At 56.7% G+C, this 20,766-nt stretch overlaps 1 protein-coding gene across 5 annotated transcripts in view; it reads left to right on the plus strand.

The window, feature by feature from the left end:
• The window catches only part of LOC308653456 (pericentrin-like), a 37,848-nt gene extending 20,573 nt beyond the window's left edge, over positions 1-17,275 (plus strand). For 3 of the 5 annotated variants that reach the window (XM_081302020.1, XM_081302023.1, XM_081302024.1), the window contains exons 13-21: positions 1,639-1,880; positions 3,286-3,388; positions 4,437-4,610; positions 5,182-5,289; positions 5,990-6,222; positions 14,582-14,658; positions 15,460-15,601; positions 16,139-16,266; positions 16,753-17,275. In XM_081302020.1, the coding sequence (XP_081158146.1) occupies positions 1,639-1,880; positions 3,286-3,388; positions 4,437-4,610; positions 5,182-5,289; positions 5,990-6,222; positions 14,582-14,658; positions 15,460-15,601; positions 16,139-16,266; positions 16,753-16,796 (1,251 nt within the window). In that variant the 3' untranslated portion in view covers positions 16,797-17,275. The remainder of the gene's footprint in view (positions 1-1,638; positions 1,881-3,285; positions 3,389-4,436; positions 4,611-5,181; positions 5,290-5,989; positions 6,223-14,581; positions 14,659-15,459; positions 15,602-16,138; positions 16,267-16,752) is intronic. The other 2 variants (XM_081302021.1, XM_081302022.1) reach the window with 2 other exon arrangements.
• Positions 17,276-20,766: the final 3,491 nt, after the last annotated feature.

Raw genomic sequence — 20,766 nt, forward strand, 5'->3', positions numbered from 1 at the left:
GTGCGTTTAACACACAGGTGAAACCAATGGCCTGGTCCTTCCAAGGGTTTGCCTGCCATGAAGTAGGAAAGGGACTTCTGCTTCCTAAAGTAAAACTCTGGGTTTCTAAACGTTTCAAGGATAAACCAGATCCTAAAGTGATATGATGATAGTTGTAGGAGCTCCTGTCAGAAGTGTGCTTGGTGTGCCCAGCAGCTTCAGGAGATAGAATTCGGGTACCAATGGGTTCTTCCACTTCAGTCGCACGGTTTGGTAGTTGAGGGTTGATCCCGGCAGTGTTTGGGAGCTTCTCTCCACCCAGGCCAAGGCTGTGTTGGCTCGGCTCCCTCACACACAGCCCCGGGACGCCTGGCCTGCCTGTTGCTGTGGCCCTGCCTCTGCAGGGTTCTCCTGTGCATGGAGTCCCACAAGATGTGATCTGCTGCCATCAAGGCTCTTGTGGACGCATTTCCCACATGTCAGTGGCACTTAATATTTATTTATTTTTTCTGTTTAAAAAATTTCCTAAATGATTGTGTTTTATCACCAAACACATGGAAAGAAGCAAGAATGTTGTGGAGGTGTAGACATCGGGTAGTGCCGCCAGCAGGGTCCTGGGCCACTATGTGTGCACTGAAGTCCCTAGCGTGCCGGCTGGCACCTGGGAAGTGACTGTCTGACCATTGTGGTGCTGCAGGGTCTCTGCCCCTCGCTGCCAGAGGTCCCAGGCCACACCTATTCCATTTTGATGTTTCATGAAGTGAGCAGCGCCACGATTCTGCATAAAAGCCAAGGAGGCCTCTCCTTGGGCTCCGACTGCCCAGACGTGTGTGCAGTGGGGACAGGCCCTTGGAGTTTTCCGGCAGCTTCAGTGAACCTGAAGTTCAGAGCCCTGTTCTGGGTGTACTTAACTGAGTCTCCTGTGTGGCCATAAATTTTACTTTCCTCACATGGAAAATGGGTAAAATCACCTCTTCTGTCACCCCTGTGGCTGGAGCACTGAGTGGACATCAGAAGGGGAGCCCCTGCACCAGCCCAACCCTGCTGAGCTGTGTGGCTCAGGCCTGGGCTGGGCTCTTCTCCAGCAGTCTCAGTCTCGGCTCTTCCTGTCCATGTTTTTGATTCTTGTGAGGAGACCTGTCTGTGTCATGAGTGTCCCTCTGCCCTTTCTGAGGCGCCTGGTCCTGCCCTGTGGGGTCAGGGTACTCCGCCAGGTGCTCCAGTGTGTGTGGAGGTGTTCCTCCTGCACCTCTGGGACCTGGGGGTGCTGGGCAGATTAACTCACCAAGAGGGCAGGTGGTTGCTCGGTGAGGTGAGGCTTTGGGACCAGAGGACCACCATGGACCTGGCCCAGGGCTGCAGTGTGTGCAGGTGCAGGCCTGTCCATGTCTGTGTGAGGGTGTGTTGTGTGTGAAGCTTGTCCTGCCTGAGTCTGCGTCACAGGCTCCTCTCCAGCAGGCCTCGAGGGCTCGCCTGGCTCTGGTGTCAGCCCTGTGGCCTTCAGGAGTGAAGATGGGCTCCAGGGCGTGGCCTGGGCCTGTGCAGGGTGGAGGGTGCTAAGGACGGGTGGGCCAGACCCCAGTGAGGCCCAGCCACAGGCCCAGCCCTCGTCTTGGAAACTCACCTCAGGTCTTCTCTGTTTCTGGCCCTTGCCGGCAGCGGGAGCTGCAACTGCAGCGCCAGAGGGACGTGCACAAGATGGAGCAGCTGCAGCAGGTGGTGCGAGGGCTGCGCGCGGAGGAGGAGGAGGAGGAGGAGGCGCCCCAGGGTGATGGCCCCCGCCCAGGCTCCCTGGAGTTGGACCTCCTGCAGGGGCAGCGGCAGGAGCTGGAGAGGATTCGCCAGCAGCTGCTCTGTGCTGCTGGACTCTTGGCCAGCTTCGTCAGCCGCACGGTGGACAGGTGACTCCCTGCACAGCGCCCGCACCTGCCACTCGCCCTAGGTGCTGGGAGTAATCAGGTTCTGAGCTCTTGGTGGTGGTGGGCTCACCCTTGTTCCCTTCCCAAGTCAGTGGGCAAGGCTTCCCCGAAAGACCCGATGAAACCCTGTCTTCTGCCTTCTCATATCGGAGGAAAACCCTGTGACGCGCGGGGCATCTGACCAGGCTTCCGAGTTCCACACAGATGTGTTTTCTCCACACTACCTGGAGAGCCCTGGGCACCCCAGGCCTCCAGGGCCACCACTCAGACAACTGAGGCCAGACTCAGTGCCAGGAAGCTGCGCCGAGAAAGTTCTGTGTGGACTGGGGTCGGGGGGAGCAGGGGCGCTCCCGTACACCATCAGCTAGTCGAGTTCTCCTGACCAGTAGGGTTCAGTGTACAGAGCAGCATGATTTCTAAGCACTTTCATTTAGGACAGGATTTTTTTTTTTTAAGAGAGAGTGAGAGAGTGAGAGAGGAGAGAGAGAGAGAGAGAGAGAGAGAGAGAGAGAGAGAGAGAGAGAGAATTTTTAATATTTATTTTTTAGTTCTCGGCGGACACAACATCTTTGTTGGTATGTGGTGCTGAGGATCGAACCCGGGCCGCACGCATGCCAGCCGAGCGTGCTACTGCTTGAGCCACATCCCCAGCCCTAGGACAGGATTTTTAAAAATACATTTTTAGCTGTAGATGCACATGTTACCTTTATTTTATTGATTTAAAAAAAAAAAATATATATATATATATATATATATATTTTTTTTTTTTAGTTGTAGTTGGACAAAATACCTTCATTTTATTCATTTTTTATGTGGTGCTGAGGATCGAACCCAGGGCCTTGCATGTGCTAGACAAGCACGCTACTGCTGAGCCACAACTCCTGCCCTGTTTTATTGATTTATTTTTATGTGATGCTGAGGACTGAACCCAGTGCCCTACACGTGCCAGGCAAGCGCTAGACCACCGAGCCATACTCCTAGCCTCTCAGTCAGAATTTTTAACAATTGGCCCAGAATTCCAGCAGAAAGCAGAGGTGTGTGGGCACCTGGGCACTGCCTGGTACTCAGTGATGTGGGGCTGGAGATTTTGTGCCTCTCAGACATGTCCACCTGCCGGCCCTGCCAACCTGCCTGGGACTGTGCCCCTCTACCACCCTGGAAGAGGGTTTCTCAGCCCCCAAGTCATGGAGAGGTGGCTGGAGGGGGTGACAGCTGATTATCATGCCCGAGGGCGGCCCAAGCATCGCAGTTACTGGGTGTGGGTGTGGGCTGAGGGTGATGGCTGCTGCACTTTCCTTGCCTCTCTTCACGGGGGAGTCCTTGGGTAGCCAGGAGGAGAGCACATGAGATACATGTGGCCCTTGTGAATGCCCTCTCACCTTTACAGGACGATTCACGACTGGACTGTATCCAACGAGAAGGCAGTGTCGTCTTTAGTGCAGACTTTACAGCGGCTGAAGTCTGAACTGAGCACGCCCACCTCCTCCCAGGTACCCTGCGCCCTCAGCCCTGACCTAAGGGCCAAGCTTCTCCAGAGGGATGTCGTGGCAGCACTCTGGGTTCTTTTATGGGTTGGTGGTGGTTCCTCTCTCCCTTGCTGTTGGGGCTTTGCCATCTGGGTCCTGCCCCATGTGACCTCATGCAGTGCCCTCTACTTTGGCCATATTGTAGAGTCTTTGGGGCTCAGCCATGCAGTCCAATGAAGGCTGTGTGGTCTCTGAACCCCTCTGTGCAGGTGTGCTCTCTGCGGGGCCTGAGCTGTCCCTGGAGTGGCTGGTCTGCCAGGGCATGGGCTTCTCTACTTCCTGGATGCTCAGCCCACTCACTGTTTCTAAGGCCACAGCAAAAAATGAAACCCAATTCCTCCTGGAAAGTTCTGTGCCCTATGTGCAGTCTTTGGAAAAATTGCTGGCTGCTGACATGGTCTCTGACAAATGTGTGATATTTATGAAATCAGAAGTGTCTTGTGGCCAGGTGCTGTGTCTATTATCCCAGCCATGTGGTAGGCTGGCCTCCATTAGCAGACCCTGTCTCAAAGTAGATGAAAGGGGCTGGTGTGGCCCAGTGGCGGAGGGCCCTGGGCTCACCCCCCAGAGTGTTGTGCAGCGCTGCCTGCTGTCAGGAGGCTGCCACTACCCCCCACACGTCCTGGGGCAGCCACTGGTGAGCTCTGCTACGTGCCCTGTGATTTGGGAGGTAACGGGCCTATCTTACAGGACTTGCACATTGACCCCAAGTATGAGCACAGTACTCCTTGTCACCTCTTTGAGTGCCACCTCTGTTTGTGGTGCTCCTAGAACAATAGGAGAGGTGACTGTAACAGGCCTGTGTTACTCAAGCTGTCCAGTGTTGTGAAAAGTTTGCTTCCTTGAGGAGGAAAAGATGGGAGTAGAAGAGTTGGTGTTTCCTGCCTGGTAAAGGGTTAGCGGCACCCAGCTGCACAGCTTCCTGTCAGACTCCCAGCTTTGACCTGTAACCCCCAAGACAGCCAGCGGCAGCAGAACAACGTGCATGCTCTCTTTATTTCCTCCTTTTAAGAAGAAAACGGCAGCAGAGCTCCAAGTCCAGCTGGTGGACCTGCTGCTACAGGACAACAATGCGCTCACCAGCGCCCTCAGCACAGCGGCCCGGGAGGAGGCGGAGCTGCGCAGGGTAGTGTCCCGGCTGGAGAGGACCTTGAAGCACCACGCGCAGAAGGGCTGTGTCCTGAGCGTAGGTGTCCCCCCCAGACCTGTGTCTCTGTCCTTCCTGTCCTGGGTGGTGGTTTGAGACTGCGTTGGGCTCTGCTGCCTAGGCTGGTCTCTACCTCCTGCCCTGGCCTCCTGAGCACCCAGTGTTATCTGTAAGAAGCCACCGCACGGTGCTTGAGGGGAGCAGGGGTGTACCGGGGTGTGCCGTCCATGGTCAGTGCAGCCTCAGTTGCACCCTGGGCTCAGGGAGACCCATGCACAGCTCCCACCCATCCATGCTGGGCCTCCCCTACAGAAGTCCTGGGAGAAGCCAGGTGTTGGCGCATGACCTTCTCCCCTGGGGTGAGGCCCTGGCCACTATCTCCTGCCTCAGTTTGCTCTTAGTCATCCTTCTCAAGGTGTTCTTACTGAAAAACAGCTCCAGCCTCTCAGGGAGCTTGAGACTCGGCAACTCAGTGAGACCTTGCCTCAAAATAAAAATAAAAACCGGGAGGGAATGTAGCTCCGGGGTGGAGCACCAAGCATTCAATCCCCAGTACTGCAGAAGTAAAAAGAAGAGCTTGGTAGAGGGTCCAGGCTGTGATTCGTTACAGAGGCCGGGCAGGTCTGCCTGGAAGCACGACAGGACAGTTCCACGGTACTCAGACCCTGGTCGGCCCACACTGGACGCCAGTGAGGAAGCAGATACCTCCAGTGTCAAAGTAAGACCCAGCCCGCCTGGGTGTTGGGGTATAGAGTAAGGCCCAGCCCGCCTGGGTGCTGGGGCACAGAGTAAGACCCAGCCCGCCTGGGTGCTGGGGCACAGAGGAAGGCCCAGCCCGCCTGGGTGCTGGGGCATAGAATGAGACCATGTCCCTGTGGGAATCGGGGTACAGGGTGTTGTGGCACTTTTAGATCATGTGTTGGTCAGTGGTCAGCTGCAGACAAATGCAGGGACACAGCATGCAAGTCTCATCTGCTGTGTGTGGCTATCGGCACGTCCACAAAATGCACACCCTTCTAGGAGGGGGGCACCAGCTGTGGGCTGGCTCTGAGGAAAAGCTGCTTATCAGTGTGGGCACAGAGCTCTGTGTGCAGCCTCCTGGTTCCCTGCAGTTGTCCGCAGACCCATGGTGAACGCCCCCCCCCCCCCCCCGGCCCAGTTTGGCCCTTACGTAGGTGGGAGTTCCAGGGTCCTTCATGGGGACTCAGCTGATGGTGCTGTGAGGGGCGGTGTGCCGGGTTTTGTCTGGTAGGCAGGTTGATGGAGCACCACAGGCTGTCTAGGCTGTCTAGGACTGACTTCATGGGAGTTTGCTGAGGAGATCAGTCTGGTCCTCTGTGAGGAGCCACAGAGAGCTGCATGAGGGGCAGAGGGTCTCTGTGCTGCTTGTGAAGGAGCCTGCTGTGTTTTTCCTTTAGATGGAGAAGTTGTACCTGCATTACTTGAGAGCAGAGAGCTTCAGAAAAGCTCTGATTTATCAGAAGAAATATCTGCTACTGTTGATCGGCGGGTTCCAGGACTCAGAGCAGGAGACACTCTCCATGATTGCTCACTTGGGGGTGTTCCCTTCCAAAGCAGATAAGAAGGGAGCCTCATCTCGTCCATTCACGAGGTTCCGCACCGCTGTCAGGGTGGTCATCGCGGTTCTCAGGTAAGCCCGCCCTACATGTGCTACTAGGTGGATTGTGGCAGTGTTTTCTCATGAGAGGACTGGCCTGGAGGCCTCAGATAGGATGCTGGTCTTCACAGTGTGGTGTTGAGTGTGGCTGTGCCTCTGCAGCAGGGAGGCTGAAAGGAGGTACTTCCCACCCTCTCGCGGCTTCACACACGGTTGTCGGCCAGCAGGCACACAGAGCGACATCAGAAACTGCCTTCTCCTTGTGGACTTCACTCTTTTTTCAGTCAGACTTCACAGAGAAGGCCCTGCTCCAGGAGGTGTCTAGGAGAGTGCTGGGTGAGGAGAAGGCCCTGCTCCAGTAGGTGTCTAGGAGAGTGCTGGGTGAGGAGAAGGCCCTGTTCCAGGAGGTGTCTAGTAGAGTGCTGGGTGAGGAGAAGGCCCTGTTCCAGGAGGTGTCTAGGAGAGTGCTGGGTGGGGAGAAGGCCCTGCTCCAGGAGGTGTCTAGGAGAGTGCTGGGTGGGGAGAAGGCCCTGCTCCAGGAGGTGTCTAGGAGAGTGCTGGGTGGGGAGAAGGCCCTGCTCCAGGAGGTGTCTAGGAGAGTGCTGGATGACGAGAAGGCCCTGCTCCAGGAGGTGTCTAGGAGAGTGCTGGGTGGGGAGAAGGCCCTGCTCCAGGAGGTGTCTAGGAGAGTGCTGGGTGAGGCGAAGGCCCTGTTCCAGGAGGTGTCTAGGAGAGTGCTGGGTGAGGAGAAGGCCCTGCTCCAGGAGGTGTCTAGGAGAGTGCTGGGTGGGGAGAAGGCCCTGCTCCAGGAGGTGTCTAGGAGAGTGCTGGGTGGGGAGAAGGCCCTGCTCCAGGAGGTGTCTAGGAGAGTGCTGGGTGAGGAGAAGGCCCTGCTCCAGGAGGTGTCTAGGAGAGTGCTGGGTGGGGAGAAGGCCCTGCTCCAGGAGGTGTCTAGGAGAGTGCTGGGTGAGGCGAAGGCCCTGTTCCAGGAGGTGTCTAGGAGAGTGCTGGGTGGGGAGAAGGCCCTGCTCTAGGAGGTGTCTAGGAGAGTGCTGGGTGGAGAAGGCCCTGCTCCAGGAGGTGTCTAGGAGAGTGCTGGGTGGGGAGAAGGCCCTGCTCCAGGAGGTGTCTAGGAGAGTGCTGGGTGGGGAGAAGGCCCTGCTCCAGGAGGTGTCTAGGAGAGTGCTGGGTGGGGAGAAGGCCCTGCTCCAGGAGGTGTCTAGGAGAGTGCTGGGTGGGGAGAAGGCCCTGCTCCAGGAGGTGTCTAGGAGAGTGCTTGGTGAGGAAAGGCCCTGCTCCAGGAGGTGTCTAGGAGAGTGCTGGATGACGAGAAGGCCCTGCTCCAGGAGGTGTCTAGGAGAGTGCTGGGTGGGGAGAAGGCCCTGCTCCAGGAGGTGTCTAGGAGAGTGCTGGATGACGAGAAGGCCCTGCTCCAGGAGGTGTCTAGGAGAGTGCTGGGTGGGGAGAAGGCCCTGCTCCAGGAGGTGTCTAGGAGAGTGCTGGGTGAGGAGAAGGCCCTGCTCCAGGAGGTGTCTAGGAGAGTGCTGGGTGGGGAGAAGGCCCTGCTCCAGGAGGTGTCTAGGAGAGTGCTGGGTGAGGAGAAGGCCCTGCTCCAGGAGGTGTCTAGGAGAGTGCTGGGTGGGGAGAAGGCCCTGCTCCAGGAGGTGTCTAGGAGAGTGCTGGGTGGGGAGAAGGCCCTGTTCCAGGAGGTGTCTAGGAGAGTGCTGGGTGAGGAGAAGGCCCTGCTCCAGGAGGTGTCTAGGAGAGTGCTGGATGACGAGAAGGCCCTGCTCCAGGAGGTGTCTAGGAGAGTGCTGGGTGGAGAAGGCCCTGTTCCAGGAGGTGTCTAGGAGAGTGCTGGGTGGGGAGAAGGCCCTGCTCCAGTAGGTGTCTAGGAGAGTGCTGGGTGGGGAGAATGCCCTGCTCCAGGAGGTGTCTAGGAGAGTGCTGGGTGAGGAGAAGGCCCTGCTCCAGGAGGTGTCTAGGAGAGTGCTGGGTGGAGAGAAGGCCCTGCTCCAGGAGGTGTCTAGGAGAGTGCTAGGTGGGGAGAAGGCCCTGCTCCAGGAGGTGTCTAGGAGAGTGCTGGGTGAGGAGAAGGCCCTGCTCCAGGAGGTGTCTAGGAGAGTGCTGGGTGGGGAGAAGGCCCTGCTCCAGGAGGTGTCTAGGAGAGTGCTGGGTGGGGAGAAGGCCCTGCTCCAGGAGGTGTCTAGGAGAGTGCTGGGTGGAGAAGGCCCTGCTCCAGGAGGTGTCTAGGAGAGTGCTGGATGAGGAGAAGGCCCTGCTCCAGGAGGTGTCTAGGAGAGTGCTGGGTGGGGAGAAGGCCCTGTTCCAGGAGGTGTCTAGGAGAGTGCTGGGTGGGGAGAAGGCCCTGCTCCAGGAGGTGTCTAGGAGAGTGCTGGGTGGGGAGAAGGCCCTGCTCCAGGAGGTGTCTAGGAGAGTGCTGGGTGGGGAGAAGGCCCTGCTCCAGTAGGTGTCTAGGAGAGTGCTGGGTGGGGAGAAGGCCCTGCTCCAGGAGGTGTCTAGGAGAGTGCTGGGTGGGGAGAAGGCCCTGCTCCAGTAGGTGTCTAGGAGAGTGCTGGGTGAGGAGAAGGCCCTGTTCCAGGAGGTGTCTAGGAGAGTGCTGGGTGGGGAGAAGGCCCTGCTCCAGTAGGTGTCTAGGAGAGTGCTGGGTGGGGAGAAGGCCCTGCTCCAGGAGGTGTCTAGGAGAGTGCTTGGTGAGGAAAGGCCCTGCTCCAGGAGGTGTCTAGGAGAGTGCTGGATGACGAGAAGGCCCTGCTCCAGGAGGTGTATAGGAGAGTGCTGGGTGAGGAGAAGGCCCTGCTCCAGGAGGTGTCTAGGAGAGTGCTGGGTGGGGAGAAGGCCCTGCTCCAGGAGGTGTCTAGGAGAGTGCTTGGTGAGGAAAGGCCCTGCTCCAGGAGGTGTCTAGGAGAGTGCTGGATGACGAGAAGGCCCTGCTCCAGGAGGTGTCTAGGAGAGTGCTGGGTGAGGAGAAGGCCCTGCTCCAGGAGGTGTCTAGGAGAGTGCTGGGTGGGGAGAAGGCCCTGTTCCAGGAGGTGTCTAGTAGAGTGCTGGGTGAGGCGAAGGCCCTGCTCCAGGAGGTGTCTAGGAGAGTGCTGGATGACGAGAAGGCCCTGCTCCAGGAGGTGTCTAGGAGAGTGCTGGGTGAGGAGAAGGCCCTGCTCCAGGAGGTGTCTAGTAGAGTGCTGGGTGGGGAGAAGGCCCTGCTCCAGGAGGTATCTAGGAGAGTGCTTGGTGAGGAGAAGGCCCTGCTCCAGGAGGTGTCTAGGAGAGTGCTGGATGACGAGAAGGCCCTGCTCCAGGAAGTGTCTAGGAGAGTGCTGTGTGGGGAGAAGGCCCTGCTCCAGGAGGTGTCTAGGAGAGTGCTGGGTGGGGAGAAGGCCCTGCTCTAGGAGGTGTCTAGGAGAGTGCTGTGTGGGGAGAAGGCCCTGCTCCAGGAGGTGTCTAGGAGAGTTCTGGGTGGAGAATGCCCTGCTCCAGGAGGTGTCTAGGAGAGTGCTGGGTGGGGAGAAGGCCCTGCTCCAGGAGGTGTCTAGGAGAGTGCTGGATGGAGAAGGCCCTGCTCCAGGAGGTGTCTAGGAGAGTGCTGGGTGGGGAGAAGGCCCTGCTCCAGGAGGTGTCTAGGAGTGTGCTGGGTGGGGAGAAGGCCCTGCTCCAGGAGGTGTCTAGGAGAGTGCTGGGTGAGGAGAAGGCCCTGCTCCAGGAGGTGTCTAGGAGAGTGCTGGGTGAGGAGAAGGCCCTGCTCCAGGAGGTGTCTAGGAGTGTGCTGGGTGGGGAGAAGGCCCTGCTCCAGGAGGTGTCTAGGAGAGTGCTGGGTGAGGAGAAGGCCCTGCTCCAGGAGGTGTCTAGGAGAGTGCTGGGTGAGGAGAAGGCCCTGCTCCAGGAGGTGTCTAGGAGAGTGCTGGGTGGGGAGAAGGCCCTGCTCCAGGAGGTGTCTAGGAGTGTGCTGGGTGACGAGAAGGCCCTGCTCCAGGAGGTGTCTAGGAGAGTGCTGGGTGAGGAGAAGGCCCTGCTCCAGGAGGTGTCTAGGAGAGTGCTGGGTGAGGAGAAGGCCCTGCTCCAGGAGGTGTCTAGGAGTGTGCTGGGTGGGGAGAAGGCCCTGCTCCAGGAGGTGTCTAGGAGAGTGCTGGGTGAGGAGAAGGCCCTGCTCCAGGAGGTGTCTAGGAGAGTGCTGGGTGAGGAGAAGGCCCTGCTCCAGGAGGTGTCTAGGAGAGTGCTGGGTGGGGAGAAGGCCCTGCTCCAGGAGGTGTCTAGGAGAGTGCTGGGTGAGGAGAAGGCCCTGCTCCAGGAGGTGTCTAGGAGAGTGCTGGGTGGGGAGAAGGCCCTGCTCCAGGAGGTGTCTAGGAGTGTGCTGGGTGGGGAGAAGGCCCTGCTCCAGGAGGTGTCTAGGAGTGTGCTGGGTGGGGAGAAGGCCCTGCTCCAGGAGGTGTCTAGGAGAGTGCTGGGTGGGGAGAAGGCCCTGCTCCAGGAGGTGTCTAGGAGTGTGCTGGGTGGGGAGAAGGCCCTGCTCCAGGAGGTGTCTAGGAGAGTGCTGGGTGAGGAGAAGGCCCTGCTCCAGGAGGTGTCTAGGAGAGTGCTGGGTGAGGAGAAGGCCCTGCTCCAGGAGGTGTCTAGGAGTGTGCTGGGTGGGGAGAAGGCCCTGCTCCAGTAGGTGTCTAGGAGAGTGCTGGGTGGGGAGAAGGCCCTGCTCCAGGAGGTGTCTAGGAGAGTGCTGGGTGGAGAAGGCCCTGCTCCAGGAGGTGTCTAGGAGAGTGCTGGGTGGGGAGAAGGCCCTGCTCCAGGAGGTGTCTAGGAGAGTGCTGGGTGGGGAGAAGGCCCTGCTCCAGGAGGTGTCTAGGAGAGTGCTGGGTGGAGAAGGCCCTGCTCCAGGAGGTGTCTAGGAGAGTGCTGGGTGAGGAGAAGGCCCTGCTCCAGGAGGTGTCTAGGAGAGTGCTGGGTGGAGAAGGCCCTGCTCCAGGAGGTGTCTAGGAGTGTGCTGGGTGGGGAGAAGGCCCTGCTCCAGGAGGTGTCTAGGAGAGTGCTTGGTGAGGAAAGGCCCTGCTCCAGGAGGTGTCTAGGAGAGTGCTGGATGACGAGAAGGCCCTGCTCCAGGAGGTGTCTAGGAGAGTGCTGGGTGAGGAGAAGGCCCTGCTCCAGGAGGTGTCTAGGAGAGTGCTGGGTGGGGAGAAGGCCCTGCTCCAGGAGGTGTCTAGGAGAGTGCTTGGTGAGGAAAGGCCCTGCTCCAGGAGGTGTCTAGGAGAGTGCTGGGTGAGGAGAAGGCCCTGCTCCAGGAGGTGTCTAGGAGAGTGCTGGGTGGGGAGAAGGCCCTGTTCCAGGAGGTGTCTAGTAGAGTGCTGGGTGAGGCGAAGGCCCTGCTCCAGGAGGTGTCTAGGAGAGTGCTGGATGACGAGAAGGCCCTGCTCCAGGAGGTGTCTAGGAGAGTGCTGGGTGAGGAGAAGGCCCTGCTCCAGGAGGTGTCTAGTAGAGTGCTGGGTGGGGAGAAGGCCCTGCTCCAGGAGGTATCTAGGAGAGTGCTTGGTGAGGAGAAGGCCCTGCTCCAGGAGGTGTCTAGGAGAGTGCTGGATGACGAGAAGGCCCTGCTCCAGGAAGTGTCTAGGAGAGTGCTGTGTGGGGAGAAGGCCCTGCTCCAGGAGGTGTCTAGGAGAGTGCTGGGTGGGGAGAAGGCCCGGCTCTAGGAGGTGTCTAGGAGAGTGCTGTGTGGGGAGAAGGCCCTGCTCCAGGAGGTGTCTAGGAGAGTTCTGGGTGGAGAATGCCCTGCTCCAGGAGGTGTCTAGGAGAGTGCTGGGTGGGGAGAAGGCCCTGCTCCAGGAGGTGTCTAGGAGTGTGCTGGGTGGGGAGAAGGCCCTGCTCCAGTAGGTGTCTAGGAGAGTGCTGGGTGGGGAGAAGGCCCTGCTCCAGGAGGTGTCTAGGAGAGTGCTGGGTGGAGAAGGCCCTGCTCCAGGAGGTGTCTAGGAGAGTGCTGGGTGGGGAGAAGGCCCTGCTCCAGGAGGTGTCTAGGAGAGTGCTGGGTGGAGAAGGCCCTGCTCCAGGAGGTGTCTAGGAGAGTGCTGGGTGGGGAGAAGGCCCTGCTCCAGGAGGTGTCTAGGAGAGTGCTGGGTGGAGAAGGCCCTGCTCCAGTAGGTGTCTAGGAGAGTGCTGGGTGGGGAGAAGGCCCTGCTCCAGGAGGTGTCTAGGAGAGTGCTGGGTGGAGAAGGCCCTGCTCCAGGAGGTGTCTAGGAGAGTGCTGGGTGGGGAGAAGGCCCTGCTCCAGGAGGTGTCTAGGAGAGTGCTGGGTGGGGAGAAGGCCCTGCTCCAGGAGGTGTCTAGGAGTGTGCTGGGTGGGGAGAAGGCCCTGCTCCAGTAGGTGTCTAGGAGAGTGCTGGGTGGGGAGAAGGCCCTGCTCCAGGAGGTGTCTAGGAGAGTGCTGGGTGGAGAAGGCCCTGCTCCAGGAGGTGTCTAGGAGAGTGCTGGGTGGGGAGAAGGCCCTGCTCCAGGAGGTGTCTAGGAGAGTGCTGGGTGGAGAAGGCCCTGCTCCAGGAGGTGTCTAGGAGAGTGCTGGGTGGGGAGAAGGCCCTGTTCCAGGAGGTGTCTAGGAGAGTGCTGGGTGAGGAGAAGGCCCTGCTCCAGGAGGTGTCTAGGAGAGTGCTGGGTGGGGAGAAGGCCCTGTTCCAGGAGGTGTCTAGGAGAGTGCTGGATGACGAGAAGGCCCTGCTCCAGGAGGTGTCTAGGAGAGTGCTGGGTGGGGAGAAGGCCCTGCTCCAGGAGGTGTCTAGGAGAGTGCTGGGTGGAGAAGGCCCTGCTCCAGGAGGTGTCTAGGAGAGTGCTGGGTGGGGAGAAGGCCCTGTTCCAGGAGGTGTCTAGGAGAGTGCTGGGTGAGGAGAAGGCCCTGCTCCAGGAGGTGTCTAGGAGAGTTCTGGGTGGGGAGAAGGCCCTGTTCCAGGAGGTGTCTAGGAGAGTGCTGGGTGGAGAAGGCCCTGCTCCAGGAGGTGTCTAGGAGAGTGCTGGGTGGGGAGAAGGCCCTGCTCCAGGAGGTGTCTAGGAGAGTGCTGGGTGGAGAAGGCCCTGTTCCAGGAGGTGTCTAGGAGAGTGCTGGGTGGGGAGAAGGCCCTGTTCCAGGAGGTGTCTAGGAGAGTGCTGGGTGAGGAGAAGGCCCTGCTCCAGGAGGTGTCTAGGAGAGTGCTGGGTGGGGAGAAGGCCCTGCTCCAGGAGGTGTCTAGGAGAGTGCTGGGTGGAGAAGGCCCTGCTCCAGGAGGTGTCTAGGAGAGTGCTGGGTGGGGAGAAGGCCCTGTTCCAGGAGGTGTCTAGGAGAGTGCTGGGTGAGGAGAAGGCCCTGCTCCAGGAGGTGTCTAGGAGAGTGCTGGGTGGGGAGAAGGCCCTGCTCCAGGAGGTGTCTAGGAGAGTGCTGGGTGGGGAGAAGGCCCTGTTCCAGGAGGTGTCTAGGAGAGTGCTGGGTGGAGAAGGCCCTGCTCTAGGAGGTGTCTAGGAGAGTGCTTGGTGGGGAGAAGGCCCTGCTCCAGGAGGTGTCTAGGAGAGTGCTGGGTGGGGAGAAGGCCCTGCTCCAGGAGGTGTCTAGGAGAGTGCTGGGTGGGGAGAAGGCCCTGCTCCAGGAGGTGTCTAGGAGAGTGCTGGGTGGGGAGAAGGCCCTGCTCCAGGAGGTGTCTAGGAGAGTGCTGGGTGAGGAGAAGGCCCTGCTCCAGGAGGTGTCTAGGAGAGTGCTGGGTGGAGAGAAGGCCCTGCTCCAGGAGGTGTCTAGGAGAGTGCTGGGTGAGGAGAAGGCCCTGCTCCAGGAGGTGTCTAGGAGAGTGCTGGGTGGAGAAGGCCCTGCTCCAGGAGGTGTCTAGGAGAGTGCTGGGTGAGGAGAAGGCCCTGCTCCAGGATAGTGCTGGGTGGGGAGAAAGTTCTGCCCTAGGAGTTGTCTTGGTTGGTGCTTGGCAGAGGAAGGTGAGTAGACTCTGAGGATGCCTGCAGGGCCTTGGGCCATGAGACCTCAGTCCTCTGGTCGCTGCCTCTGAAGGACCTCGGAGGGTCTTGTCTGGAGAGCCGGCCTGGGAACTGCACCCACGCCTTGCACATTGTGCCCCTGCCTCCTTGCCTCTTTGGCATTGTCTGGTGCTGTCGATGGTAAGATGAAGCCTGCAAGGTTCCTTGTTCCTAGTCCCTGGTGCCACAGATGGTTTTCACCTAGACCCCGATAGCAGAGCTGAGCTGTGGTGGGTCCGGGGACCCAGTGTGTGGGAAGGCACTCATACTGTGTGCAGTACAGCCAGAGTGGCAGCCAGCCTGGGTCGTCATGGAGTCTGCTTCGCTTATGGGCTGCGAGGTCTAGGAGCGTTTCCATTGCTCCTTTCATTTCCATTTTGCAATTTTAAATGTGTTTTTTCCCCTTTCATTGTAGGTTACGCTTCCTGGTTAAGAAATGGCAAGAGGTAGATCGGAAAGGAGTCCCACCACAAGGCAGAGCCCCCCGCCCAGGTGTGCACGCCTGTCCTCTGTGGGGTAGTGTTTGTGACAGTGTTGAGCCACTTTTCAGGATCACGTCGGGCACTGTGAGGACTAGTGAGCCCAGCTACCACAGCTGTCAGAGGCAGGAGGAGAACCGCAGTGCCAGGTCTGCATGCTGGCACCTGGAGTGGCTCTGTAGCACACGGAAGCGCCAATATGCAGACAGTAATTAGCATTGGATGGAGTCGACAGGGGTCCTGCGTCTTGTTGGTCTTTCTCGAGGCACTGCTCATCACCTGGGGCTCAGGCCGATTTCCTCTCTGCTCTTCTCTGGGCTGCTGCCACCTGCAGCGTGCACAGCTGTCTTTCTGACAGCAGGCCATCACCAGGAAGCAGCGCACTTCTGGGCTCTTATCCCATTGTCTAGAGGGCTGGACCATCTGGTGACTTGATGATTCAGGCCATCAGGAAAACTTGTTCCCACTCTGGGCCATGCCTGGTCTTCAGAGTTTGTCCTCCCTCCTCCTGACCCCACTCCTCAGAGATGGCAGAGGCAGGACAACCCCACCTTACCCACAGCCCTCTGAGGCTTTCCAGCCATGGGCTGCCTATGCCAGTGCTAGGGGTTAGGGCCTGCCCTGGGAATGAAATACAGGTGATCAAAACCCAGGTCTCTAAAACTTTTAAAAATATGGTATAATCTGTGTACTTTTAAAACGTTGAAACTGCTCTGAAGGCTCTTAAAAGCTTATCAATCTTTGGTAGATGGGCCTCCCAACTCAAACATATTTCTTTCTTCTCCTCTTGTGATGTTGAATACCTGTGGGGAAGGGCCCCGAGTGCCACAGCAGCAGCTGTCTCCACCAGAAACCAGACTGACCCCACCAACCCAGGACGAGCCTTCTGGCGTCGCCAGGGATACTGCCCAAGGCTCTGGACCTGCAGCAGCAGCCTTTTCAAGCCGGAAGGAGAGGTCAGTTGTGGTGCTTCAGCTTGCTTACCTCTGTTGACATCTCCCTGCAGCCTGTGGCTCCTTGGCACTGCCCCCCGCCCCCAGACAAGGCAAGGTGTACAGTGAGCTTCGAGAGCCACATACTGGTTCTGTCCAGGAGGTCTAGGCCCCACCAGGTGCAGAAGGAAAATGGCCCTGGTACGAGGACAGCCAAGTGGGGCTGGACAGCCTGTGCTTTGCCCAAGGGAAGGGCAGGTGGGCTACCTCGGGCTATGGGGTGAAGGATGCATATTTGATGGCCTAGTGAATGAAGTAACATGACAGTTTCTACTCACTTTAACTGTGAAACAGTCCAGAATTGGTTCTTAAAGCACTATGTATGTAGCATTTGCTGTTAAAGTCTTAGTGTTCTCTCTGACGTGAAGCTGCCCGGGGTGCCCGTTTCCCAGGAGCCTGGAAAGCAGCTCCTGATGCCATCCTCTTTGCACACATCATGGTACCATCTGTTGGGTTCAATCTTTCCTTTTTTCTTTTTTCTCCTCATTTGGTGGTTTGAAGATCTGCTCCATCCCCAAATTCAAGATTAGAAAGAGCTCTGGCTGCCTCTCAAGATTCAGAACATTCTTTGACAGAATATATTCACCATTTAGAAATGATCCAGCAAAGACTAGTGGGGGTGCAACCAGGTAACGACAGTCCTCGGAATACTTGTTAAAATGACGTAACTCCCCCTGGGAGTGTGAGACAACGTAGGCAGGGGTGCTGGTGTTCTGCCCAGTCCTTGCCAGCTCTATCTAGTCTTATGCTCAGTGGGTGCACAGTCGACGGGAGAGACACTCAGTGCCAGTCAGTTTGGCTGAGGCCTGGACTTTTTGTCCTTTCTCTTACATTGAGATTACATTGAGTTCTGTTTCTCTCTTTTTTAGTATGTATTTATTTTAGTTGCTGTGGATACAATACCTCTATTTACTTTATGTAGTGCTGATGATCAGACCCCTTGCTCTATCCCTGGGCCACAGCTGCAGCTCCTACCCAGTGTTTCTTGAGCATCATAATTAAGCCACGTTTCATTTTTACCAAAATTGAGATGAAATCAGTAATAGCATCTGGAAATTATGAGATTACTTTTAAAAGATGTGTGAAATCACTACCTTATTTTTACTTGTTTTTAGATTCTACTTCAAAGAAATCCTGCCGCCAGAAGACGAAACAGTGAATAAAGTCCTGTGGCTCTTAACCTGTGGCCTTTCTATTTGAGGAAAGGTGTTTTTTCCTACGGAAAGCGCATGTGACCAGGGCACTCCTCATGAGCCCCTGATGCCAGCCCCAAGTGCCACCAAGTCCCTCCTCGGGGCATTGCAGCAAAGCCACATGGAGCAGTTCTGGCAGATGTCTGTGTGTTCCTGCTCCCAGCCTCCTGGCCTCTGTGTGGCGGCTACATGACTGCCCCAGGCCTGTTGGCAGAGCCTCCCTGCCTCTTTGGGAGGGAAGTGAGGACAGCTTCCAGTTGTTTATTTTCTTAAGTGTACAGATGGGAACTTGTTTAAAGTTTTGAGTTTTAAATGCACACAGGTGGGAAGGAACAAAATGTAAGCCCTGTTCTGTTGTGAGCAGCCTGGTGCTGGTGTCTGGTTCACCCAGTGTGTACTTCTCATTGGCAAAAAATGAAAAAATAAAACCTAGATTTATGTCAGACTCTGGAAAGTCAAACGCGTGAGTGAGCTCAGGTGTGCATCATCCTACTGTTCCTCATTCCTTTCATTTAATTAGTGGGTATACGGTCACTGTTTGAAAAATATTCATAATGAAAGATGAAGAAAATGCATCATGGTCCAGTAAAGTCCAGCCCAGGAATGCCTCCTAATTCCATTTTGCTCTGCCATTCACTGACATCAGTAGGGTGTCCCACAGTTCAATTCTGGCATCACCCCGTCAAGAGTCCAGGGTGGAAAACAAAACCACTCTAGGTTTTCAAGGGGGTTGGATACAAGGATTGGGCTGCTCTGATGACAGATGAGGTGGACCTGGACCACAAGGTGAAGCAGCTGGAGATGCACAACAGGTGAAGTGGTCACTGGGGCTCAGGACCAGGCCCCTCCCACCGAAGATAGTCCCCAAGGAGAGAGGAGATGCCCGGGCCAGGTGCTTTGCAGAATCCAACACCCCACGCAAAACCAAGATGGACACACAGGCAGATGGTCGGCAGAGTTCTCCCCGGGCTACTTGTTCTCGCCTTTTATCCATGTCCTGTTACCGGAATGTGAATTGATGCACCTCCCTGACACCAGGTAGCATCTTTCTCTCCAAGGCCCATGAAGCTCCATTGCAGCAGTCTAGGCTACAATGCAGATGTCCTCCAGGCCCTGTGACTTGATGCCTGCAAACTGGTTTGTAAAGTAAATGCACCACAACCCCTCATGTAAAGTGAGAGGGGAGCTGGGCATGGTGCACACCTGTCCTCCCAGTGACTCCTCAGAGGGAGGAAGATTGCAAGTTCAAGGCCAGGCTAGGGAACTTAGTGTCTCAAAAAACAATAAGGGCTGGGATGTAGCCCAATGATAAAGCACCCCTGGGTTCAATCCCCAGCATCCAAAACAGAGGAAATGAAAGGGGGTGTGTTTGATGCATACATTAAAGTAAGAGGCACAACTAGTCATGGCTCTCGTTGGTATCTGTCACCTTCTTCCTTTGTATAGTCTTTGTTTTTCTGTCCCCTACTAGCGTTGTGGCTGGTTGGGTGGCCTGTGCCTTCCCCCTGTAAGACAACACTGGTGACCTCTACTTCAGAGGACTTCTTTTTCTTCCCCTATGATTGAACTTGAAGCACAAGTACCATGAGGTGCTGGTGAGGCCCAGGTTGCAGACTTTGCTCACTGCTGCCTCCTGGGTTACTGGGACCAGGAACCCCCTGGCTCAGGAGCCCCATTCCCGTGTGTCTGTGCCGACAGCAGCCTTGGCTGCTGGTTCAACAGGACCCTGGTCACATCTGGTGAGAGTAGTCCTCCCAGAATAGGGTCATGGGCTGGAGAGCAAGAATTGGTCCAAGGTCCTTTCTGATCTTCAGCCATTGGGCTTCCAGCTGTTGGAACTTACTCAGTGCACATCCCAGCGGGACTGTCTTCATCCTGTCTTCCCACCACTGGACAAGCTGCTGCTGGTGATGGGAGTTTGTGGCCAGATGGTACAGTCCTTGCTCAGAAACCCAGGGCCACACCATGAGAAGAGGTTTCTGATTAGAAGCAAAGGACAAGTCTACAGACAAGTTTTGGAGGACAAGCAAGTCCATGTCTGGAACAGCAGTGGGCAAATGTGGGGACAACACACTGGAGCAGCTGTGGCACCCGTGCTGCCTGGCCTATGTGATCCTCTGCCATTCACTGACACCAGTCGAGTGTCCCCCAGTTCAATTCTGGTGTCACCCCACAGGCTCCACAAGTTAGGGACTCAGTCTCCCAAGACTGCCTCCACAAGTGGGGTCCCCAGGCTACTCAGGGTTCTACCCAGCCAACTACAGATCTGTGGTCCCCTACCTGTTTGGAAGTTTGCTGGAATGATCTAGGAAAGCACTGAATATGGGACTTTTACTCAGGCTGCAACAGGAACATCCTGGTGGAAGATACACAGCACTGGAACAGGCTTCTGCACCCTCTGCACTGTGACACCCCCACACAGGCTGTGCTCACCACCAGCCTGGGAGCTTGTGGTCAAGAGTTTTTACCACGGCTTCACTACACAACCGTGACTGAGATCACTGGCTCCATGACTGAACTCCTGGCTCATAAAAAATACAGCATCATGTGCCAGGGGTCAGGGGCAGAGACTACACGCACATGCATGTGTAGGTACCTAACAACACATGTAGGCAGCACTTCCTGGGAAATGGCACAATGCTGCATGTGTCTGGCATGACGGCATGGTGATGTCATGGGCCCCACCCAGCAGCAGCTGCTCTGGCAGAAGGGCAGAGTGGCCTGCTGAAGGTTGTCTTTCAACATCTGCTCGGTAATCCTGTCTTACAAGTTTGAGGTGACGTCTCACGGGTGTGCCTTAAACCAGTAGCTCTTGTGTCATGCTACATATGCAAGCTGGATCACCTAGTTTCTTTTTCTCTTTTTTGTAGCCCTGGGGACTTAGCCCAAGGGTTCTCTACCACTGAGCTCTACCCTCAGCCCTTTATTTTGAGGTTTTGAGGCAGGGTCTCACTAACTTGCCCAGGCTGGCCTCAGACTTGAGATCCTCCTGTCTCAGCCTCACCAGCTGGGATCACAGTCATGTACCACTGTGCCTAGCTCCTGGTTTCTTTTTCTGTATATATTTTTTTTTATTTTTAATTTTTATGGTACCAGGGGACATATTTTTATTGAACTCGGGGACATTCAACCACTGAGACATATGCCCAGCCCTATTTTGTATTTTATTTAGAGACCGGGTATCACTGAGTTGCTTAGTGCCTTATTGTGGCTGAGGCTGGCTTTGAACTCAAGATCCTCTGGTGTCAGCCTCCTGAGCTGCTGGGATTACAGGTGTTTGCCACCAAGTCCAGCCCTAATTTCTTAATCATAGTGGACTACTGAGAGATGCCATTGAGGACCACCACATACTTCCCCATTCCAACATAAACAGCTCTCTCTCCTCTGCTGCCAAGATAGGTTTTTTGTTTTTGCCTGCTGGTCCCTAGATGCAAGAACTCCAAAATTCCCAGAACTCATTCACAGTCTATGGGCTCTTGGTGTGTTCTCGGTGAGTGTCCTGTTTGGCCTGAGACAAATTAGAAAGGGCCAGACCCTCCCCAAAGGGTATTTTCTGTATTCTTTCTTGGACAAGCAGTTCTGGCCTGTGGAGTGGGGCTGCCTGGTGCTGCTCACCACAGCCTCTGCTGGAATCAGATGGGGGTGGAGCCAGAGGCTGTGGTGGAGACTGGCGTCTCCCTGCTGGAGCCCATTGCTGTCATTGTGGCTGCTGCTGCTGCTTGGACAGTCACACCACTTCTGCTGCTTCATGGCTGCTGCTGGATTCAGTGGACACTGACCCCAGGCTTTCCCTGGGGTTTTCCCAGTCCCCTGGGTGGTGGTAGTGAGCATCTCTTCCAGTGCTGCCCAAAAGCTGAGCAGCACAGTGGTCCACAGCTGAGCGTGCGCCCAGATGAACTCCATTTCCTACATCCTTGGGACACTCCTCAGAGCCGT

This window comes from Spermophilus citellus, assembly GCF_964194105.1.
Source record: "Spermophilus citellus genome assembly, chromosome: 7".
Taxonomy (NCBI): domain Eukaryota; kingdom Metazoa; phylum Chordata; class Mammalia; order Rodentia; family Sciuridae; genus Spermophilus; species Spermophilus citellus.